This window comes from Hypanus sabinus, chromosome 12 (genome assembly GCF_030144855.1).
Source record: "Hypanus sabinus isolate sHypSab1 chromosome 12, sHypSab1.hap1, whole genome shotgun sequence".
Lineage (NCBI taxonomy): Eukaryota > Metazoa > Chordata > Chondrichthyes > Myliobatiformes > Dasyatidae > Hypanus > Hypanus sabinus.
The window spans coordinates 109,715,253-109,738,229 of NC_082717.1; the positions used below are offsets into that span (position 1 = coordinate 109,715,253).

The 22,977-nt window shown below is 42.5% G+C and overlaps 1 protein-coding gene across 2 annotated transcripts in view; it reads left to right on the forward strand.

The window, feature by feature from the left end:
• Nucleotides 1-22,977, forward strand: part of LOC132403284 (kinesin-like protein KIF13B) — a 249,855-nt gene that overhangs the window by 114,803 nt on the left and 112,075 nt on the right. For both annotated transcript variants that reach the window (XM_059986723.1, XM_059986722.1), the window contains exons 3-7: nucleotides 1,270-1,282; nucleotides 4,771-4,831; nucleotides 9,216-9,308; nucleotides 9,636-9,816; nucleotides 17,129-17,216. In XM_059986723.1, the coding sequence (XP_059842706.1) occupies nucleotides 1,270-1,282; nucleotides 4,771-4,831; nucleotides 9,216-9,308; nucleotides 9,636-9,816; nucleotides 17,129-17,216 (436 nt within the window). The remainder of the gene's footprint in view (nucleotides 1-1,269; nucleotides 1,283-4,770; nucleotides 4,832-9,215; nucleotides 9,309-9,635; nucleotides 9,817-17,128; nucleotides 17,217-22,977) is intronic.

Below are 22,977 nucleotides of genomic sequence, written 5' to 3' on the forward strand. Positions count from 1 at the left end.
CTTTCATTGATTCCGTTGTTTCTTGGGTTTACTGTGTATGCCTGCAAGAAATGAACCTCAAGGTTGTATAGATTGATAAAAGTTTACTGTGAACTTTGATTTCCTTATCCATTGTTTCACTTATTGCTAATGCATTTTTCAGGATATTGATAACACTGGCAAGAGTAGTATTTGTCACCCATTCCTAGCAACACCCACAAAGTGCTGGAGTAACTCAGCAGGTCGTAGCCTGAAATGTCAACTCTTTATTCTTCACCATTGATGCTGCCTGATCTGCTGCGTTCTTCCACTGTTCTGCGGGTTGCTCAAGATTTTCAGCATCTGCAGAATTTCAGATTGTTGTATCTATCACATGTACATCGAAACATGCATTGAACTGCATCATTTCTGTTAGCAACCAACACAACCAAGGGTGTGCTAAGGCAGCCTGCAAGTGTCATCACATATTGCAGCACCATCATAGTATGGACCACAATTTTCAGCAGAACAACACAAACAAAATAAACAACCACAACAACAGAACAACACCAACAAAGAAAGCCTCTTTCCTTCATCCCAGCCACTCACACACACAGATAGGCCCCCAACCCCGGGGCAGGCTGTTTCCGGGGCCCCAACCCCGCGGCAGGCTGCTTCTGGGCCTCCAGTCTACAGTAATGTTTATTTCAAAATCAGTGATTTGCAGAGCTTGACTGTAAATTGGATCTGATTGTTGAGCCTTGTAGTTACATTGAACAGTACAGCAATGGTACAGGCCCTTCAGCCCACAAAATTGTGGCAATTCTTTAACTACTACAAGATCAATCTAGCCCTTCCCTCCTGTATATCCCTCTAATAATCTATCCTCTAAGAGTCTCTTAAATGACCTGAATGTACCTGCCTCTACCACTGTTCTTGGCCTGGTGTTCTACACAGTAGTTAGTTGAAATCTGGTGATTGTTGTGCACTTGTGTTTTTCCCATCAATTGTTTTGTGTTATTCAATACAGTGGATTATTGTTGCAACTGGCAATTTTGAATTTAAGCGTGCTGGTTTAACATGCATTTTAACACATTGTACATTTGTAACTAGCATGTAATTTTTTTCACTGATTTGTGTATTGCTAGAGCTAAGAATTATTTTTCACAAGTGTAGATCTTCAGTGATCCATGCAAGAGCAGGACTGCAGTATTGCATGTTTATTTATATGGACTTCATGTGCAGAATATAATTAATTTTTTAATTTTTCTTTCCACTGCTTGAAAAAATGTGGATAACATGATTAAACAGGAGCCAACCAAAGGTAGGCAGCAATTTGTTTCACTGGTGTTACTTGGGGGAGGGGGAAGTGGGATGACCATTTCCAGTGTTGGGGGGAGGGGGAAGTGGGACGCCTGTTTCCAGTGTTGGGGGGGAGGGGGAAGTGGGACTCCTGTTTCCAGTGTTGGGGGGAGGGGGAAGTGGGACGTCTGTTTCCAGTGTTGGGGGGAGGGGGAAGTGGGACGCCTATTTCCAGTGTTGTGGGGGAGGGGGAAGTGGGACGCCTGTTTCCAGTGTTGTGGGGGGGGGGAGTGGGACGCCTGTTTCCAGTGTTGTGGGGGAGGGGGAAGTGGGACGTCTGTTTCCAGTGTTGGGGGGGAGGGGGAAGTGGGACGTCTGTTTCCAGTGTTGGGGGGGAGGGGGAAGTGGGACGTCTGTTTCCAGTGTTGGGGGAGGGGGAAGTGGGACGTCTGTTTCCAGTGTTGGGGGGGAGGGGGAAGTGGGACGTCTGTTTCCAGTGTTGGGGGGGAGGGGGAAGTGGGACGCCTGTTTCCAGTGTTGTGGGGGAGGGGGAAGTGGGACGTCTGTTTCCAGTGTTGGGGGGGAGGGGGAAGTGGGACATCTGTTTCCAGTGTTGGGGGGGAGGGGGAAGTGGAACGTCTGTTTCCAGTGTTGTGGGGGAGGGGGAAGTGGGACGTCTGTTTCCAGTGTTGGGGGGGAGGGGGGTAGTGGGATGTCTGTTTCCAGTGTTGGGGGGGAGGGGGAAGTGGGACGTCTGTTTGCAGTGTTGGGGGGGAGGGGGAAGTGGGCTGTCTGTTTCCAGTGTTGGGGGGAGGTGGAAGTGGGACGCCTGTTTCCAGTGTTGTGGGGGAGGGGGAAGTGGGACGTCTGTTTCCAGTGTTGTGGGGGAGGGGGAAGTGGGACGTCTGTTTCCAGTGTTGGGGGGGAGGGGGAAGTGGGACATCTGTTTCCAGTGTTGGTGGGGAGGGGGAAGTGGGACGTCTGTTTCCAGTGTTGTGGGGGAGGGGGAAGTGGGACGTCTGTTTCCAGTGTTGGGGGGGAGGGGGAAGTGGGACATCTGTTTCCAGTGTTGGGGGGAGGGGGAAGTGGGCTGTCTGTTTGCAGTGTTGGTGGGGAGGGGGAAGTGGGACGTCTGTTTCCAGTGTTGGGGGGGAGGGGGAAGTGGGACGTCTGTTTTCAGTGTTGGGGGGAGGGGGTAGTGGGACGTCTGTTTACAGTGTTGGGAGGGATGAAGTGGGATGTCTGTTTCCAGTGTTGGTTACTATATATTTTGCAATGTCATTATCATCCTGCCCTTCAGAAGCTGACTGCCAGAGCAGTTCAAATGTTGAGAGTTCTGCAGGGGGGACCTCTGTGTCAGCTGCAAGGTGCAAGCTATGATTGAGAGGAAATTCTCTGCTCTTGCCAAGATGGGAGAAGCTGTAATAATATTTAAGTTCAGCCTGTTCTGGAGAAAGCAAACAAACTTCATTCAGTAGTTTTGAAACATTGTTTTTAATCAACAGTGTAGTGTTGTTTCAGGACATGTTTTCTAGGTGTGCAGTGTATTACGGCAGCAAGGAGCAGCACAAGCCTCTGAATGAGGGAATGAGGAGGAATGCAGCCAAGCTAGTTTCCAAGTTCTCTTCTTAGTCCCATACTACTCCTGCCCTTTAGGTAACAGCACTGTTGAAGTACAGTTCTGGTTCCGGAGCAGGGTTTCCAACCCTTTTTCTTATGCCATGGATCACCACCATTAACCGAGGGGTATGTGGACCCCAAGCTGGGAACTATGTTCTCAAGGGTGACTACCTTGGGACAGTATTGAACACTTGCCTTGCAGAAGCCCCATACAGAAATGGGAAGTATTTTGGCATTAAAATGTTGGGCCTGCAGTTCTAAGTTGTAAACCATTATTTCAAACTTGTACTTCACTAATAATGCAAAAGGAAATTGGCTCAGAAATAATGTAGAATACAGAACTATTGATGGTAGGCTGTTATCAATAATATAATGCAACATGTACATTGGATACAGGCTGGGTTTGAGTATTTTATGCTGAATGGCTGGAAACTAAATTACCTTCTAGACTTAATTGAAAGTTATCCTAGCTTTCCGGTATTATATTTTGATTTTCTATATGAATATCATAAATATAAAATGGAAAATTTTATGTTAAATGTTTGCCTCAAACATTTGGTAGAGGCATACAAAAATATTAGGTGGCTAGGTAGAGCAACACCTAGGGGATGTAAGGGTTTCCCTCCTCCGCTAGCCTGCAGGTCACCCTTGGGCAAGGTGTGTAGCACCTGCTTACCTCACCCCCCCCCCCCCAACCCCCTGATCAGGGTCATGTGAAGCCATGGGAGCAGGTGGTGGAAGGTAGTATGAATAGCTGGTGCATATCGCAAGTCCTGGTTATGCAACCACTGATGACAGGCAGACAATCTCTGAAGAGTATTGACAATGGCTGGCGTCATCTGTCTTGTAAAGTCACTGTCCAGAAGAAGACAATGGCAAACCGCTTCTGTAGAAAAATTTGCAAGAACAATCATGGGCATGGATAGACCATGGTTGTGCACGTCATATGACACGGCACATAATGATGATGATACAGGATTATGAGGGGTATCTATAGGGTAAATGCAAGTGAGCTTTTCCCATTGAGGTTGGGTGAGACTACAACTAGGGTCCTAGGTTAAGGGGAACCCAAGGGGAAATTTCACTTGGAGGGTTGTGAGTGTGTGGAATGAGCTGACAGCAGATATGATGGATGCAGTCCAGTCTCAATTTTAACACTTGAGATAAATTTGGATATGTACATCAATGGGAAGGGTATAGAAAGCTATGGGCTGGCTGTAAAATAACAGTATGGCATTGACTAGGTGGGCTGAAGGGCCTGTGTGCTCTGACTCTATGGCTATAAATGTTGATTTATGTGATAGACGAGTTAGATAGCTCCTCGAATTGAATATCATATATATAGCATTAGCTTCATTAGTGTACAGTTTACTGGATTTTATTTTGTTTCCTCATTAGCAATGATTTTCTCTTTATGATGTGATTTCAAATGTCTTGTGTGGTCACGTACTGTTGGAGTACAGAGAGCCTTACCATTTTGAGTACATGTTAATGGCAGCACATAAGATGTTGGGTGGTAATCTCTTATCAGTTTTGGAATGAATTGTTATCAAGTCATAGTGTTACAGCACAGAAGCAAGCCATTTGTTCCATCTAGTCCATGCCAAGCTATTAATCTGCCTCATCCAATCAACCTGTACCCAGCCCATAGCCCGCCATACCCCTCCCATCCATGTACTTACCCAAATTTCTCTTTGTGTTGAAAATCCACCACTTCCACAATGAACTGCCAGAGTCTATTGATTGGTATACTGGTTTCAAAATGACATATTTTTAATTTGGATTGGTTGGACGATTGTTTTATGTTATGTATATGTTTTTAAACTTTTTACATTTTATAACTCCGAAATGAAGAAAGAGTGATGCATTTATGGTGTCCTTTGTACATAGGTTTTTGCATACGATCACTGTTTCTGGTCGATGGATGAGTCTGTTAAAGACAAGTATGCAGGTAGGTTGCTCTTATAAAATTGTATTTTACGGTTGTATGGTCAATTTGCAGTTGTGTGATCAAGTGCGTTGTTCACAGTGGAAACAAGGCAGCAGCTTTTGCTTTTTTGATGCTGAAAGTCTGCCTTTACTGTCGGTTACTCTCTTTGATTAGATTCCTCAGCCTTCTACACGATAAACAGAAGTGGGTCATTGCTCACAAAGAATTTTAAGTACCTGCTAGGAGCTGTAGTCTGAGGTTATTCATTTTCCACTTTAATTCGGTTTGAGTTCCTATGTTTTCCTCATAGAACTTCTTCAGTTAAGAGTTCTAGATACCCTTCAGTTCCATTTCTCCCTTATTTCTCTATGGCCTTGCTACTTGTTTATTTAGAGATGCAACTCCGTAGCAGACCCTCTGGCTCAGTGAGTCCACACTGTGTAATTGCATCTACAGTGCAAAAACCTTAGGAACATGTATATAGCTAGGTTGCACAGTAATTGCACAGTACTGTAGTAATTTTATGTATTGCACTGTAACAGCGAAAAAAAAACACATTTCATGGCATGTGAGTGATGATAAACTTGATTCTGATATGGAACCCTATTATGGACTGTGAGAGAGAAGGAGGCATGGAGAGGAGAATCACTGTTAGAAAAAGGGGAAAGGAGAGGGGAGAGAACGGGAGGCACCAGAGAGACATTCTGTAATGATTTAAAAAAATTGTTTTGCATCTAACAACCTTGCGTGATGTCTCAGGGCTGGGTGTGTCTGCACCTGCACCACCCCCACCCCTGGCTCTCCTCTGTCACCTGTCCTACACCACTTCCTCTGGGCTTCACCCTCTCCATTCCCAACATCCTTTGCTCCCACCAGATTTCCAAACTTGCTCTCCGTTCCACATTGACAAATACAGTACCGTGCAAAAGCTTTGGGTACCCCAGCTATGTACAGTGCGCATGCCTGTGCTCTGTGACTAATTAACCTGTGAACTCCCAAGTCTTTGCAATGTGGGAGGAAGCCGGAGCACCCAGTGGAGACTCTCACGGTCAATGGGCAAATGTACAGACTCCTTACAGACGGATGTGAATTGAACCGGGGTTGCTGCCACCCTTATTTGTCCCTCATATGTTTGTCAACTTCCCTGTGATTCTTTTGCTGTCTACCTACACTAAAGGATAATTCACAGTAGCCATTTAACATATCGGGATGTCTGTGGAATTGGGTAAACTGAAGCAAATAGCGGAAGTTTAAGTAGCTGTTGGGGAAGAATGTACGAACTCTGTTCAGACACACCCGAGATCAGCATCCAGTCAGTTCTCTGTAGCACTGATATAGCAGTGTGAACTGCTAAGCCACTGCACCACCCAGTGAAAGCAAAAGAATAAAGGTGCTGGAATTCTGAAATAAAAAGCAAAAAATGGCATACATACTTAGCAGATAAGGTAGCCTTTCCGGAGTGCTGTCAGGAAAGGAGCATCCTTCGTCAAGGACCCCACCATCCAGGCCATGTTCTCTTCTTGCTGCCACCATCAGGAAGGTGCTACAGGAGCCTCAGGACTCACACCACCAGGTTCAGGAACAGGTTTACCCCTCAACCATCAGGCTCTTGAACCAGAGGAGATAACTTCACTCAACTTCACTTGCTCCATCACTGATAGTATGTGGTGACATAGATGTACTTTGATAATAAATTTACTTTGAACTTAAAAGACCTAAGATTCTGATGTTTCTGTTGTAAGTCATTAATTCTACTCTGTTTAACCGCCAACGTATTTCCAGTGTTTTCAGTTTTAATCACTTGCTCAATATTGATGTAACTTTCTGGTTTGTGGCAGTGGCTCATCCTTTAATTCCTGTTAAAATTTCCCCTGTAAAATCAGTTTGTTTTAAAAATGCCATTTACTTTCGTCTTTGTTGACAATGATATGTTGACTTATGGAAAGCAAATAGTGATGGTAGTATTATAGCAAAATCTATTTCTAGCAGGAGCCATCATCTTTAAGTTTACCAATGGAAGTCAGTACTATTAGTCACTGAAACGCAAATTCACCCAAGCAGTACAGTCGGCCCTCCTTATCCTTGGATTCCGCATGCGCGGATTCAACCAACCGCAGATCGGGAAAACCCGGAAGTTCTCTCTCCAGCACTCGTTATTTGAGTATGTACAGACGATCTTGTCATTTTCCCTGAACAATACAGTATAACAACTATTTACATTGTATTAGGTATTATAAGTAATCTAGAAATCACTTAAAAGTACAGGCAGTCCCCGGGTTATGAATGAGTTCTGTTCCTGAGTCCGTCTTTAAGTCGGATTTGAAGTCAGGACAGGTACATCCGGTATTATTTAGCATCAGTTAGTCAAACGTTTTTCTTAGTATTTAGTATATATTTTACCTTTCTATGCATATAAAACACTTAAGAAACATAAGTATATCAATAATTAAACCACTGCATTGCTTAGTAATAATTGTAGCTTTCATCGGGGCAGGGCCTTTCACATCCTCCATTAAAATTGTTCTGATTGTTGACCGACTGTAGCCTAACGCTTTTCCGATGACCGATGGCATTTCACCTCTTTCCGATCGCTTTATTACTTCATCCTTATTTTCAATCGTGATCATGATTATTTTCATGAACAGAAACACTGCGGATTCAGAGCTGCACTGCCAGGTCCTAATGTCCACCGCACTGAGCCAGGTTAAATAAGGGACTTGAGCATCCGCGTTTTTCGGTATCCGCGGGGGTCTCGGAGCCAATCCCCCGCGGATAAGGAGGGCTAAGTGTATAAATAAATGGTGAAAGTACAGATGCTGGACATCTGAAAAGATGAGAAATTTAGAAAACATTCATGTCCTTGGAGAATTATTCTGTGACCATGTGAATTCCCCCTGGGTGCTGCAGTTTCCTTCTACATTCCAAAGTCATGCAATTAAGGTTAGTGAGTTGCAGATGCGTATGTTGGCACTGGAAATGTGGCAGTACTTGAGGGCTGCCCAGCAGTATTTGTACATATGACAAATAAAGCTAATTCCTTAAAGAATTAAAGGTACACATTAGTTGGATGAACAATTAGGGGTCTCCAAAATATACAAGTTTTGTACAGGTTTACCATCTGAGTTCAGTCAGTTTGGAAGGATTGAGTTCCTATTGTTGAAGGGCACTCTGGAGAGCTGACAGGGACAGATCTGTTTGATCCAGAGTTCTGAACCTGGAGGTCATCAATCTGAAACATTGAGCAGCAGATAGCGTAGATGTTTCCTATAGTAGGCGAGTCTAGGACTTAAAGGCTCAGATCAGGGACATCCCTTTAGAACAGTGATGAGGAGGAATTGCTTTAGCCAGAAGGTGGAGAATCTCTGAAATTTATTGCCATAGATGCCTGTGGAGGCCAAGTCATTGCATATTTTGAAAGCGATAAGTTCTTGATTAGTAAGGGTGTCAATGGTTGGGGGAGAAGGCTGGAGAATGGTATTGAGAGGGGTAGTAAATCAGCCATGATGGGATGGCAGAGCAGCCTCGATGGGCCAAATGGCCTAATTTGCTCCTATGTCTAATGGAAACGGACAAGCTGCTGAGGAATTTAGCAGGTCAGGCAGTGCTTACGGAAGGACACAGGCAGTTGATGTTTTGGATTGAGACCGTTCTTTGGGACTGGAAAGATAAAGGGGAGAAAGCCAGCCTAAAAAAAGTCGGGAGAAGGGGTAGGGCAAGAGTGGGCGGATTATAGATGGAATTAGATGAAAGTTGGGGAGGGTTGGAAAGATGATAGGTGAGGGAGGAAGAAGGTGGCAATAATGCGAAAAGCTGAGTTGTGATAGAAGTAACAAATCTGAAATTTTTTTCACACACTGTAAATATTTGCTGATTTACTGAATATTCCCAGCACCTTCTGTTTTTATTGTCTTTTTTTTTTGAAATTATAGGCTTGGTGAAGTTATATTCTTGCCCTCCACCTGCCACCTTGAGTGAGGGTGAGATTGAGGTATGAACAGGGAAAACATCCCTCCATCTGGCCCACAAGCCATGCTGTTCCAGCATTTTCTCACGTCATGTTTCCTGAAGCTTGAATGCCCATTCAGCTGCTCTTAAACCTGCAGAATCAGTGAAATCAAACACTTAAGGCCTCATTAAAATTCCTGAGCTTGGGTGTTGACTTGTAGCTCATCCTTCCAGGTTAGATCAGACTCCACAATTGTTCACATCTGCTCTGAACCCCACACCCACTAACTGAACCTTAAACCTCTAGGAACCTGTCATCATTTGAGTTATTGAACAATCCACTCATCAATTGTGTGAACCTCCCACAGTATGGTTGACTCTCTCTGTTTGTTTTTGTCATGAATCATACCCCCTTCTGAAAGTTGTGTAACTCTTTATTTTTTCCATTCTTATCCACCAGGTCAAGATATAGTGTTCAAGTGCCTAGGTGAAAGTTTGCTGCACAATGCCTTTCAAGGATACAATGCTTGTATATTTGCTTATGGCCAGACTGGTAAGCTGCTGCTAAAAGTGTATTTATTTCAGTGAAACCAATTTAAAATACGTTCTTTTGTGATCATGAGCAATTTTTGGCTCTCTTATGAAGCTAACTAATTGAATTTTTTTTCACTGCTGATATAGAATTCTAATTTGCAGCTTCTGTTATCTGTTTATTAAATCCTTCCATTAAATAGTTTTAACATGAACTGATTAAAAAAAAACTGCAACTGTATTCCAAGAAAATATTATTTTAGACTGATCTAATTCACTGTGGTGCTGGCAAAGTAAGACTGTGGAAGTAAACTGGTTAACTGTCTGTGTGTACCTGCTTAATGGCTAGGTTCGGGAAAATCGTACACAATGATGGGATCAAAGGACAAGCCGGGTTTGATCCCCCGGTTGTGCAGCAAGCTGTTTGAACGTGCATTGCAAGAGGCAAATGAAGAGCAGAGCTTCACAGTTGAAGTGTCGTACATGGAAATCTACAATGAGAAAGTTCGGGACTTGCTTGATCCCAAGGGGTAAATATGTCATAAAAAACAAAGTAGATTTGGAAAGTAGCTGGGGATATCATTGAAACTTACTGAATATTGAAAGGCCTAGATAGAATGAATGTGGAGAGGATGTTTCCAAAAGTGGGAAAGTCTAGGACCTAAGAGCACAGTCTCAGAATATAAAGATACCCCTGTATAATAGAGATAGAGAGGAATTTATTTAACCAAAGGCTGGTAAACCTGTAGAATTCATTGTCACAGATGACTGTGGAGGCTAATTCATTGGGTATATTTAAAATGGAAGTAGATAGGTTCTTCATTAGTCAGGGTGTCCAAGGTTGCAGGGAGAAGCCAGGAGAGTGGGGTTGAGAGAGATAATAAATCAGCCATGATGCACTGGCGGAGTGAAATCAGTGTGCTGAATGGCCAAATTCTGCTCCTATGTCTTGTGGTCTAGATCAGGAATGTGTGCATTTATGGAGAACATTAATGAATTTTTTAAACCAGGTAAATAGATATCCCAGTAAATGATGACACTTATTGTAGTTAGATACTGCACCCATCATTTAACTCACAACATTTGTCCCTCCTCCATGTGGCTAGTTTATATCTACAGCCACAGTTCTGTCCCATGCTAGAAAGAAATTAAATTACAATATATTTACCATGAGAAGTTCTGAGTAAATTTACTATCAAGCCTTGAGATTCATTTTCCTGCTGGCATTGACAGGAAAAACAAAAAAGAAATCCAGTAGAATCAGTGAAAAACCATACATGAGCAAAGACTGACAAACAACTAAAGTGTAAAAGAAAACAAACTGTGCAAAGAAAAGAGTGAATTGTAAAGAGTCTTTGAAAGTGGATGTGTAGGTTATAGAATCAGTTCAGAGTTGAGGTGAATGAAGTTATCTATACCTGTTCACGAGCCTGATGGTTGAAGGATAATAATTGTTCCAGAGCCTGATGGTGTTGGACCTAAGGCTTCTGTACCTCCTGCCCAATGGTAGTAGCAAGAAGAGAGCATGGCCTGGAAGGTGTGGGTCTTTGATAATGGATACCGCTTTCTTCTGGCAGCACTCCATGTAAATGTAATCATTGCTGGCCAGCTTTGCCTGTGATGGACTGGACTGTATCCACCACTTTTTGTAGCTCTTTCTGTTCCTGGGCATCGCTGTTATCATATTAGATTATGACGCACCCAGGTAGGATGCTCTGGACTGTGCATCTATAGAACTTCTTGATGTCATGTCGAATTTGCAATACTTTTAATTCTGCAATAACTCTTGTCTCTCTACCAACAATAGCAATGTCTCAGCCATGTTCCCATTCCAGTTAATTAAGTATTACAGCTGTAGCTATTCCATTCTACTTCAGCGGTATCCGGTTCAGACCCACACTGTTTTATTTTTCTGCCTTTATGCAACAGGAATCCGATCTGTGTGATTTCTTTGATACTTAGACTAAGCCTTTCTTCACTCACTCCATTTTAATGAGATTCCACTTGCGTATATTGAATAGATTTGTTTTAAACTTCAATACTGCCAAATAATATTTTACCAACATTTTTCTTCCTAGTAGTTCTAAGTTATTAATGAATGTTTAAAAGCATTTAAAATAATCTCAGATAATATTGGAACCAACCAAACACTTCCTCCAATGCAATATTAATCAGGATGCACTCATGAGGAGAGGCAGAGTGGGAGATCATCAGAGGTATTCTTTTATTTCCCTATGTATGGAGCAGCCTTGGTACCAGATTGGGTATTTAGTCTGCCCGAACTCTGGAGTATTGTGAGCAATTTTGGGCCCCTTATCTAAGAAAGGATATGCTGGGCATTGGAGAGGGGAGCTTCATTAGAGTGATTCCAGGAATGAAAGGGTTAATGTACAAGGATGTTTGATTGCTCTTGGTCTGTACTCACTGGAGTTCAGAAGAATGATGGGGGATCTGATTGAAAACCTTTGAATACTGAAAAGCTTTGATGGAGTGGATATGGAGAGGCTGTATCCTATTGTGGCAGAGTCTAGAACCAGAGGGCACAGCCTTAAAATTGAAGGAGGTCCCTATAGATCAGATGAGGTGGAATTTCTTTAGTCAGAGGGTGGTGAGTCTATGAAATTTATCATAGACAGCTGTGGAGGATAAGTTATTGGGTATATATGAGGCAGAAATTGATAGGTTCTTGATTAGTCAGAATGTCAAAGGTAATGGGGAGGAGGCAGGAGACTGGGGTTGAGAGGGATGATAAATCAGCCACAATGGCAGAGCAGGCTCAAAGGGCTGAATGGCCTAATTCTGCTATGTCTTGTTGCACAGTGTTTAGTGGCATGATAGTGTAATGGCTGGCACAACACTTCACAGTGCAGTACACCTGGGTTCCATTCCCACTGTTTCTTGTAAGGAGTTTGTACGTTCTCCCCGTGACCACGTGGGTTTCCTCCCACATTCTAAATAGGTACTGAGGTTAATTGTTCATTGTAAATTGTCCTGTGATTAGTACTCGAGAGGCTTCGACGAGAAGAGGCTGAGGACAAGCTTCACTCCAAGTGAGGTAAGGCCGGGTAAGTTCCTTTCAAAGGAGAAAGTTTCAAAAGTTGAGGCAAGTATTGGGTAGGTCATGGCAGCTGAGATTGGCCCTGTGGTTTGTTCATCCTGTAGGAAATCGGGGATACTTCCAGTGTCCCTGACGACTATGTGTGCAGGAAGTATGTCCAACTGCAGCTTCTGGCAGACCGCATTGAGCGTCTGCAGCTGCGATTGAATTCATACTCAAGCATCCGTGATGCTGAGAAAGTCGTGAATAGCACGTTCAGTGAGTTGGCCACACCGCAGGTAAAGGCTACACAGGCAGAAAGGGAAGGGGTGGCCACTAGACAGTATAGCAGGTAGTGTAGGAGTCCCCTGAGGTCTTCTCCCTCCGAAACAGATATATTGTTTTAGATACTGTTGGGGGAGATGTCTTATCAGGGGAAGGCAGCAGCAGCCAAGTTCATTGCACCATGGGTGGCTCTGCGGCACAGGAGGGAAGGAAAAGGAGTGGGAGAGCTATAGTGACAGGGGATTCGATTATAAGGGGAATAGATAGGTGTTTCTGCGGTCACAAACGAGACTCCAGGATGGTATGTTGATGTCTCTGAGCGGCTGCAGGACATTCTGGAATTGGAGGGTGAACAGCCAGTGATTGTGGAGCACATAGGTACCAACGATATAGGTAAGAAACGGGATGAGGTCCTACAAGGTGAATTTAGGGAGTTAGGAGATAAACTAAAAAGTAGGACCACAAAGGTAATAATCTCTGGATTACTACCAGTGTCACGTGCTAGTCAGAGTAGAAATAGGAGGATATTTCATATGAATATGTGGCTTGAAAAATGCTGCAAGGGGGAGGGATTCAAATTTCTGGGGCATTGGAATTAGTTCTGGGGGAGGTGGGACCAGTACAAACAGGATGGTCTGCACCTGGGCTGGACTGGAACCAATGTCCTAGGGGGAGTGTTTGCTGCTACTGTTCAGGAGGCTTTAAACTAATGTGGCAGGGGGATGGGAACAAGTGCAGAGAGACAGAGGGGTGTAAAATGAGGGTAGATGCAAAAAGTAGTAAGGTGAAAAGTAAAAGTGGCAGGCAGGCAAATCCAGGGCAAAAAGCAAAAAGAGCCACTTTTCAACATAATTGTATAAGGGCTAAGAGTGTTGTAAAAACAAGCCTGAAGGCTTTGTGTGTCAATGCGAGGAGCATTCATAACGAGGTGGATGAATTGAACGTGCAGATAGTTATTAATGAATATGATATAGTTGGGATCACAGAGACATGGCTCCAAGGTGCCCAAGGATGGGAACTCAACATCCAGGGATATTCAATATTCAGGAGGGATAGACAGGAAAGAAAAGGAGGTGGGGTAGCATTGCTGGTTAGGGAGGAGATTAACGCAATAGAAAGGAAGGACATTAGCCTGGAGGATGTGGAATCAATATGGGTAGAACTGCATAACACTAAGGGGCAGAAAACGCTGGTGGGAGTTGTGTACAGTCCACCTAACAGTAGTAGTGAGGTTGGGGATGGCATTAAACAGGAAACTAGAAATGTGTGCAAAAAAGGAACAGTAGTTATAATGAGTGACCTCAATCTACATATAGATTGGGTGAACCAAATTGGTAAGGGTGCTGAGGAAGAGGATTTCTTGGAATGTATGTGAGATGGTTTTCTGAACCAACATGTCAAGGAACCAACTAGAGAGCAGGCCTTTCTAGATTGGGTATTGAGCAATGAGGAAGGATTAGTTAGCAATCTTGTCGTGTGAGGCCCCTTGGGTAAGAGTGACCATAATATGGTGGAATTCTTCATTAAGATGGAGAGTGACATAGTTAATTCAAAAACAAAGGTTCTGAACTTCAAGAAGGGTAACTTTGAAGGGATGAGACGTGAATTAGCAAAGATAGACTGGCAAATGATACTTAAAGGGTTGACGGTGGATATGCAATGGCAAGCATTTAAAGATCGCATGGATGAACTACAACAATTGTTCAGCCCAGTTTGGCAAAAGAATAAACCAGGGAAGGTAGTGCAGCCGTGGCTGACAAGGGAAATTAGGGATAGTATCAAGTCCAAAGAAGAAACATAGAAATTAGCAAAAAAAAAAGCGGCACACCTGAGGACTGGGAGAAATTCAGAGTCCAGCAGAGGAGGACAAAGGGCTTAATTAGGAAAGGGAAAAAAGATTATGAGAGAAAGCTGGCAGGGAACATAAAAACTGACTGTAAAAGTTTTTATAGATACATGAAAAGAAAAAGCTTGGGCAAGACAAATGTAGGTCCTTTACAGTCAGAAACAGGTGAATTGATCATAGGGAACAAAGACATGGCAGACCAACTGAATAACTACTTTGGTTCTGTCTTCACTAAGGAGGACATAAATAATCTTCCAGAAATAGTAAGGGACCGAGGGTCTAGTGAGATGGAGGAACTGAGGGAATTACATGTTAGTAGGGAAATGGTGTTAGGTAAATTGAAGGGACTACAGGCAGATAAATCCCCAGGGCCAGATGGTCTGCATCCCAGAGTGCTTAAGGAAGTAGCCCAAGAAATAGTGGATGCATTAGTGATAATTTTTCAAAACTTCTTAAATTCTGGATTAGTTCCTGAGGATTGGAGGGTGGCTAATGTAACCCCATTTTTTAAAAAAGGAGGGAGAGAGAAACCAGGGAATTATAGACCGGTTAGTCTGACATCGGTAGTGGGGAAAATGCTGGTTTTGAGTTGGTTATCAAAGATGTGATAACAGCACATTTGGAAAGAGGTGAAATCATCGGACAAAGTCAGCATGGATTTGTGAAAGGAAAATCATGTCTAACGAATCTTATAGAATTTTTTGAAGATGTAACTATTAGAGTGGATCGGGGAGAGCCAGTGGATGTGGTGTATTTAGATTTTCAAAAGGCTTTTGACAAGGTCCCACACAGGAGATTAGTGTGCAAACTTAAAGCAGACAGTTTTGGAGGTATGGTATTGATGTGGATAGAGAATTGGTTGGCAGACAGGAAGCAAAGAGTAGGAGTAAACGGGACCTTTTCAGAATGGCAGGCAATGACTAGTGGAGCACGGCAAGGCTCAGTGCTGGGACCCCAGTTGTTTACAATATATATTAATGATTTAGACGAGGGAATTAAATGCAGCATCTCCAAGTTTGCGGATGACACGAAGCTGGACGGTGGTGTTAGCTGTGAGGAGAATGCTAAGAGGATGCAGGGTGACTTGGATAGGTTAGGTGAGTGGGCAAATTCATGGCAGATGCAATTTAATGTGGATAAATGTGAGGTTATCCACTTTGGTTGCAAGAACAGGAAAACAGATTATTATCTGAACGGTGGCCGATTAGGAAAAGGGGAGGTGCAACGAGACCTGGGTTTCATTGTACACCAGTCATTGAAGGTGGGCATGCAGGTACAGCAGGTGGTGAAAAAGGCAAAAGTTATGTTGGCATTCATAGCAAACGGATTTGAGTACAGGAGTAGGGAGGTTCTACTGCAGTTGTACAAGGCCTTGTGAGACCGCACCTAGAGTATTGTGTGCAGTTTTGGTCCCCTAATCTGAGGAAAGACATTCTTGCCAGAGAGGGAGTACAGAGAAGGTTCACCAGATTGATTCCTGGGATGGCAGGACTTTCATATGAAGAAAGACTGGATCGACTAGGTTTATAGTCACTGGAATTTAGAAGATTGAGGGGGGATCTTATTGAAACGTATAAAATTCTAAAGGCATTGGACAGGCTAGATGCAGGAAGATTGTTTCCGATGTTGGGGAAGTCCAGATCGAGGGGTCACAGCTTAAGGATAAAGGGGAAGCCTTTTAGGACCGAGATGAGGAAAACCTTCTTCTCACAGAGAGTGGTGAATCTGCGGAATTCTCTGCCACAGGAAACAGTTGAGGCCGGTTCATTGGCTATATTTAAGAGGAAGTTAGATATGGCCCTTGTGGCTAAAATGATCAGGGGGTATGGAGAGAAAGCAGGTACAGGGTTTTGAGTTGGATGATCAGCCATGACCATACTGAATGGCCGTGCAGGCTCAAAGGGCCGAATGGCCTACTCCTGTTCCAATTTTCTATGTTTCTATTAGGCTAGGATTAAATCAAGAGATTACTGGGTTTGAAGGGCTGGAAGGCTGTGTCTAAATTAAGAAATTTTAAAAATAGAATAAAGGGAGGGATAGAAAGAGAACATTAAGTGTTTGGTTTCAATACAAAAAGAACAAAAATAAATCCAGATACAGTTAATTTTGAGCCTTCACATTTTATTGGTTCTGTGATGAGCAGTTGAAGCTGATTGATGCCATTGTTAATGATCTTCGTGCCCTAAATCACACCTCTAATCTCATAGGATTATGAGACAGGAGTGGAATTAGGCCATTCAGCCTATCAGGTCTGTTCCACCTTTTTATCATGGCTGGTTTATTATCCCTCTCTACCCCATTCTCCCGTCTAGTCACTTCCCGTTATATAGGTTCTGGATATTGTGCTTGTAAAAATATATATTGGAAACGTTATTTGGAATGGTAAAGTAAATAAGAGGAAAATTCAGAACAAAAGAACTGAAGTACAATCACTTAGCTGTTTCTTTAAAATTTTAGTTTACTGCTGTGTATGCTAATAATGCCGCAATTCATTATGTTCCAACTTAAACCTTGTCATCTGGTAGGTATATAGGGATTTGACCTGAACATAGCTAATTTCTTTCAGGTTATGTTAGCTTGACTTACAAAGAACATTTGAATCATTTCCTTTATTTGTACCAACTGAGCATCTTGGTCATCTCCCAGTATGCCTTTGTTTTGCTTCTTTATACAGCAGTCGACACAGCTTGAAGGTGAGAGAACACAAGGTTCTAGGTCCATACGTGGATGGCTTGTCTAAGCTGGCTGTGACAAGTTACAAGGTAAGGAAGATAATTAAGTTCCATGGAACTCTTTGTATGTCGCAGCGGTGGTTCTAAAATTGTTGGTCTAAGCAACTTCTAGGTTACAACTGAATTTCCTTTTCTGGTTAGACAACTGTTTACATACTCCAGTTAAAATTCAATGCTCAAAATTTCAAATCTATGCTGTTGAATCTATATTTTCTTGCTATTGTGTATTAGAGAAAGGTTGAATAGGTTAGGATTTTATTCCTTTGAGTGTAGTGGAATGAGGGAAGATTTGATAGAGGCATACACAATTAGAGGTATAGTATAGGTAAATGCAAGCAGACTTTTTCTACAGTTTGGGTGAGACTAGAACTAGTAGTCACAGGTTAAAGGTGAAATGTTTAAAAGGATCCTGAGGGGAAACTTCTTCACTGCGAATGTCCAACAAGCTGCTAGTGAAAGTAATGAATGTGCATCCAATTTCAGCGTTTTAAGAGAAATTTGGATGAGTATATGTACAAGAAGGGTAAGGAGTGCTATGGTCCAGTGTGGGTTGATGGTACTGGCAGAATAACAGTTCAGCATGGAATAGGTGAGCTAAAGGGCCTGTTTTGTGCTGCAGTGCTCTATTACTCTATCAAAGGCAGGGCTTAATTTCATCTCTGTGAAATATAATGATTGAATATTGTATTGACCAGAAGTGAAACATAACTTTTGCTTTAATTATGCATCTCTGGAGGATTTTGAGGCCACTTCCCCATAACATACATCCTTGAGGTTTTGTTTATTCCATACAATGCTATCCCATGTTTGTCATCTTTGATATTTTTTGTGTCCTATTCCCTGTACTGCCCTTACTGAGCTGTAACAGCAACTAGACAGTCAGCTGAACTCCATTCAAAAATTACAAGAGAGTCAGGGTATAGTGTTTTGCCTGCTTGGGTGCATGGCAGAGTGAATAAGGAGTGAACTGAAAACAGAATACAGTGCCATTGCCACATTGTTTCACTCACAAGAAAATGTGCATGGGTAAGCAAGAGCTTAGTTATGTTTCCTGCAGTAAATATTATAATATTCTGGCAAGTATATACTACAGGTAAATAGTATGCCTAAACCATTAGCATCTAGGTTAGTGTCTGATAAATTCAAAAATAACATTCCATTTCAGCAAAATCTTATTGAAACCTTTAGGTTAACTTTTAAACAATATAACAGAGTTTCTGCTGGTGACCTAATACAGAATTGAAACTCCTCATTAAAATAAAAGCTGAATGTGCTTAATTATATATGGTAAAACAAACCAATAGCCCGAATGGCAAAACAGTCCTGTGTTTGTCATCTGTGAGAGGACAACAGTTCTTGCTTCCACAAGTGCATGAATACACTACAAACATTTGAAGGTGGATTTATTTTGTTTTGTTATCCATATTTAATTTCCCTATAGTAAAAAGTTGAAAATGCAACTCTTACGGATCAGCACCTTAAGGGTGAATTTGTTTTTTTTTAAATGCCTGGTTTTTGTAATTTGCCTAATTTAGCAACTGCATTTTATTGCACATATTGACTTCTTTGTTGAGAGAAAAGTTGTCTGTCACTGTGGGCCCTATATAGCGAAGTTTCATTTGTTACTCTGTTTGCTGGCAAGTAGCTGGCAAAGTTTACTGAAGATTTATTTCACATTTGTAAGATATGAAGCCTGGTGCAGGGTCATTGTTAACTGCTATCAATGGATGGACAAGAGCCATAATTTCTTTTATCCACTTTCATGAAGGTCAGGAGTCTGACTGGCTTCTTCAGCTTTCACATACCTGAGTCTGCTGTACATTCAAGTGTGATACATTAAAATAGCTTGATAATTTACCAAATATGAAAGGAAGTGAAATGGCCTTCTTCTTGGTGCCAGTAGAGCATTCTCCAGTCTCCTTAGCTGGAAAGAAGAACAGAATGTAAAATGAGAGAAATCCTTTAACATTTCATTCACAGTACTGTGCAAAAGTCTTAGGCAATGTGAAATAAAGTCTGAAAAGTAACAATGCTTTCAAAAATAATGAAATGAAAAATTTCTAAATATTAAAATTATTTGTATAAAGAGAAGCAAGCAATAAAACAATATCAAGTCAATATTTGGTATGACCACCCTTTAAAACTGCATCAATTCTCTTAGGTACACTGTCGTGCAGTTTTATAAGAAAATTGGCTGGTAGGTTGTTCCAAGCATCTTGGAGAACTTACTACAACCCTTCTGAGGACTTTGGCTGACTTGCTTGCTTCTCCAGGTATTCCCAGACAGCCTCGAAGATGTTGAAATCAGAGCCCTGTGGAGGCCATATCATCTTTTGCAGTACTCTAAACGGGGCAGGAAGTATTCTGCACTGGCGAGTCAAAATTTGAATGTTTTGTCTCAAACAGGAGTTAGTTTGTCCATAGAAGAGCTGGAGGTTGATCGCCTGAGCCATGTGTTTGAGGTCATTGTCTTGCTGCAGAATGATATTGGGACTGATCAGACTTCTTGCTGATGGTATTGCGTAAAGGATGAGAATCTGCTTGCGCTCTCAGCACTGAAGATTCCATTAATTCTGACCAGATCACCAATTCCATTTGCAGAAATGCAGCCCCAAACCTGTAGGGAACCTGCACTATACTTCACTGTTGGCTACAGATACTCACCTATGTAGCATTCTCCAGCTCTTCTGTGGGCAAAACTGCTTCTTGCTTGAGGCAAAAGGATGTAGATGGGTTCCAGTGGATTCTGTGAGTTCAGAGTTGATAGCAGTGCTGGACAACTTGTGATTCAGAAGGGACGTCAGTTTGATGTATCTCTCATCTGCTGCACTTGGATTCCGTGGCCAACCACTGAAATTCTAGTCCTAAACCTTGTCCATTTCTTTGTTTCTTCAGGAGAGCTTGGGCAACGCATCTTGAGACTCCTGTCTGCCGCAGAGTTTCTGCTTGGCATAGTCCTTGCTGATGCATCATGACTACCTGTGTCTTGTTGCTATGCTCACCCTTGCCATGGTGTAAGAATTAATGATTTGAAGGTTAAACTATCACATCTATCACACCTTCACCTTTTAGTCTGCTTGTCCTTCGCCCAGTTTGATTCCTCCTACACCTATTTCTGTTTCAGTTAATCAGTTTAGTTCATTCAACTTACTATGTCATTGATCATACATACTCAGCTTGTTAGCTATCTCTGTTAACAGCCATGTAACAGCCTAGCGGTGAGAATGCCATCTGTACGTCTAGGGTCAGTATGATTTGGGGTAAACCAAACAGGAACGTCGTGATGTGCCGATTAAGGGAACCTTGATTTGAGCGAATGCTGTGTGAATAATACCCATACACACTTAATCAGTCAGCGAGAAGTAACAGATCCTATACCGCATAAAATCATAAAGTGTATTTACCAATTTCAGCATTATCAAACAGTTAATAGAAAAGGGTATATTACAGTTAAACCAGTCCAATGTGCACATATATGTTGGAGCTCGTACTGCAGTATTCAGGGTTGTATCTCTTACTCGAGCACTCGACCTACGGTCTGCTCACGGTCTTTCACAAGCACCCACCACATTCCAAACTTTCCTCGGAGTTCATCTCGAACGAACTGGTTCTCTCTCAGGAGTATTGACCCTTTTGCCTTGGAGCCGTTCATCTGCACAAAGCACTTCTGGCAATGGGGACTCTCCTTCCAACGGCATTCTGCGGCATCTTCCCTCGTGCCTCACTCTGCAGCTCCTTCCTTCAGAAAGCTCTTCCCCACTGCTCTCTGGAACCTTCCCTCACATCTCACAATCCTGATTAGATGACTCGCATTCCTAAGCTGCACAGCATGAGTCCTTGTCTTAGCCAAAGTCAAAATACACTTTCCAACATGGCACATTGCTTTTACAGAAAACTGCTAATATAAACTACCTCACAGCAGATCAGTGGAAGTCTTAACCAGGGCATTACACTCCCTCCAACAAAAATAGTCATGTCCTCATGACTACGAAACTTATTAAACCATTATTCAAAATATCCAAATGAAGTTCATGATTTCAGGGCATTCAATCCATTTGTAAATTGCAGTAATATATCTCACTATTGGGATGGACACAACACTTTTTACCTGGTGTGTCATATGCTAGCCTATATGGGGGAATTCCTGACTCTCCAAGACCTTCTAATCAGCAGCTTCTTCAGCCTCAGACACTTATTGGGATCTTTCCTGTCTACTAGAGGACGCCTCCCTCGTCTAGCACTCGTACTCTCCCGCAGCCCAGGACCCCCTTTCCCATAATTAAACTTAGTTTCCTTCAGTTTAAGCAGGTGCTGCCAAATATCTTCAACCAGTGAGACCTCTCTCAGAAAGGTTTTTCCTTTGTCACTCCCATAATGTGAGTATCTTGGAGCAACCAGCATCAAACTTGTCAGTAGAAAAGACACCTTCGCATTCCAACATCTTCTCAGTTTATTTCCTTTTCCATTCCATGGATATCGGTGAATCAATAAAATTGAATGACTTCAATGTCAAATTCTTCGATCCAGGAGACCGTTTCTTTCCATTTTCCCCGGAAAACTAGACACTACCGTCATAGGAAAAAGATGGGCAATCAGCATTCCATGTCTGAGGGTAGCATCTCTTCCTGAGGTGTTCCTGATAATCACGGTCATCCTGTTTGCCAAAGATTTCTGCAGGTCAGGTCTCACCAGCACTACTTCTTCGATATCATTGGAACCATCCACCTGGATGGCCGAGGCATTGGCATTCCGGCAAATTTGGGGGTTCCTGTCATTCTAGCTACTCCTCCAGGATGTAACATGACAGGCTTAGAGTGGGTTTACCACACAGTGTCTTGTTTCTGCTCATCATCTTGCATAGGAGGAACTTGCACCTTCCCAAAAGCAGCTCTGAGCACAGGGTGAATGGACAGGGTTTTCAAGAAGTTCTCTCCTTGCATGCTCCCACAGCCTTCTCACAATGGAAATACTTGTTCCCACAAGAATGGGGTCTTCACCCTTTTCAACTGGATCAATAGTCTAAGTTACTCCGATATCTGCTTCCGAAAACTCCAGTTTTAATGACGTGCCCATTGTATGGGTACTCATTGGTACTAAGTCCCGGAATCTCAAGGGCAGTGAATGGCATCAATGGTAAATGCATCAAAAACTGGTTGTAAAATGATCTCTAAAGCACAGTAACTTGAGAACCTGTGTCAAGAATGGCTCTAGCATAAACACCTTCAATCCATATGGATGATTTGGAGCTTAGTACCACTAAACTTTCAGGAATTGTTTTGCACTTTAGTATTTCCCTTAAGACACTGATTGGAGTGTTCTCTATGAGACAGCAGCCTGTTCCTTTACAGACAGACAGACATACTTTATTGATCCCGAGGGAAATTGGGTTTCGTTACAGCCACACGAACCAAGAATAGTGTAGAAATATAGCAATATAAAACCATAAATAATTAAATAATAATAAGTAAATAATGCCAAGTGGAAATTAGTCCAGGACCAGCCTATTGGCTCAGGGTGTCTGACACTCCGAGGGAGGAGTTGTAAAATTTGATGGCCACAGGCAGGAATGGCTTCCTATGATGCTCAGTGTTGCATCTCCGTGGAATGAGTTGCTGGGTTGCTCTGTAGTTTTGCTTTTTCCTCTCTGTTTGATTAACTGCTGACTTTTCAAAGATTTTCTTGTCCCTCTCAATCTCGCTTGAAATGTCCATATTCTCCACAGTTGTAACAGATAATACTGGCCACCTCTTTAGTGAAGAGACCCTTTACAGCAGCATTCCCCTGTGTCTAA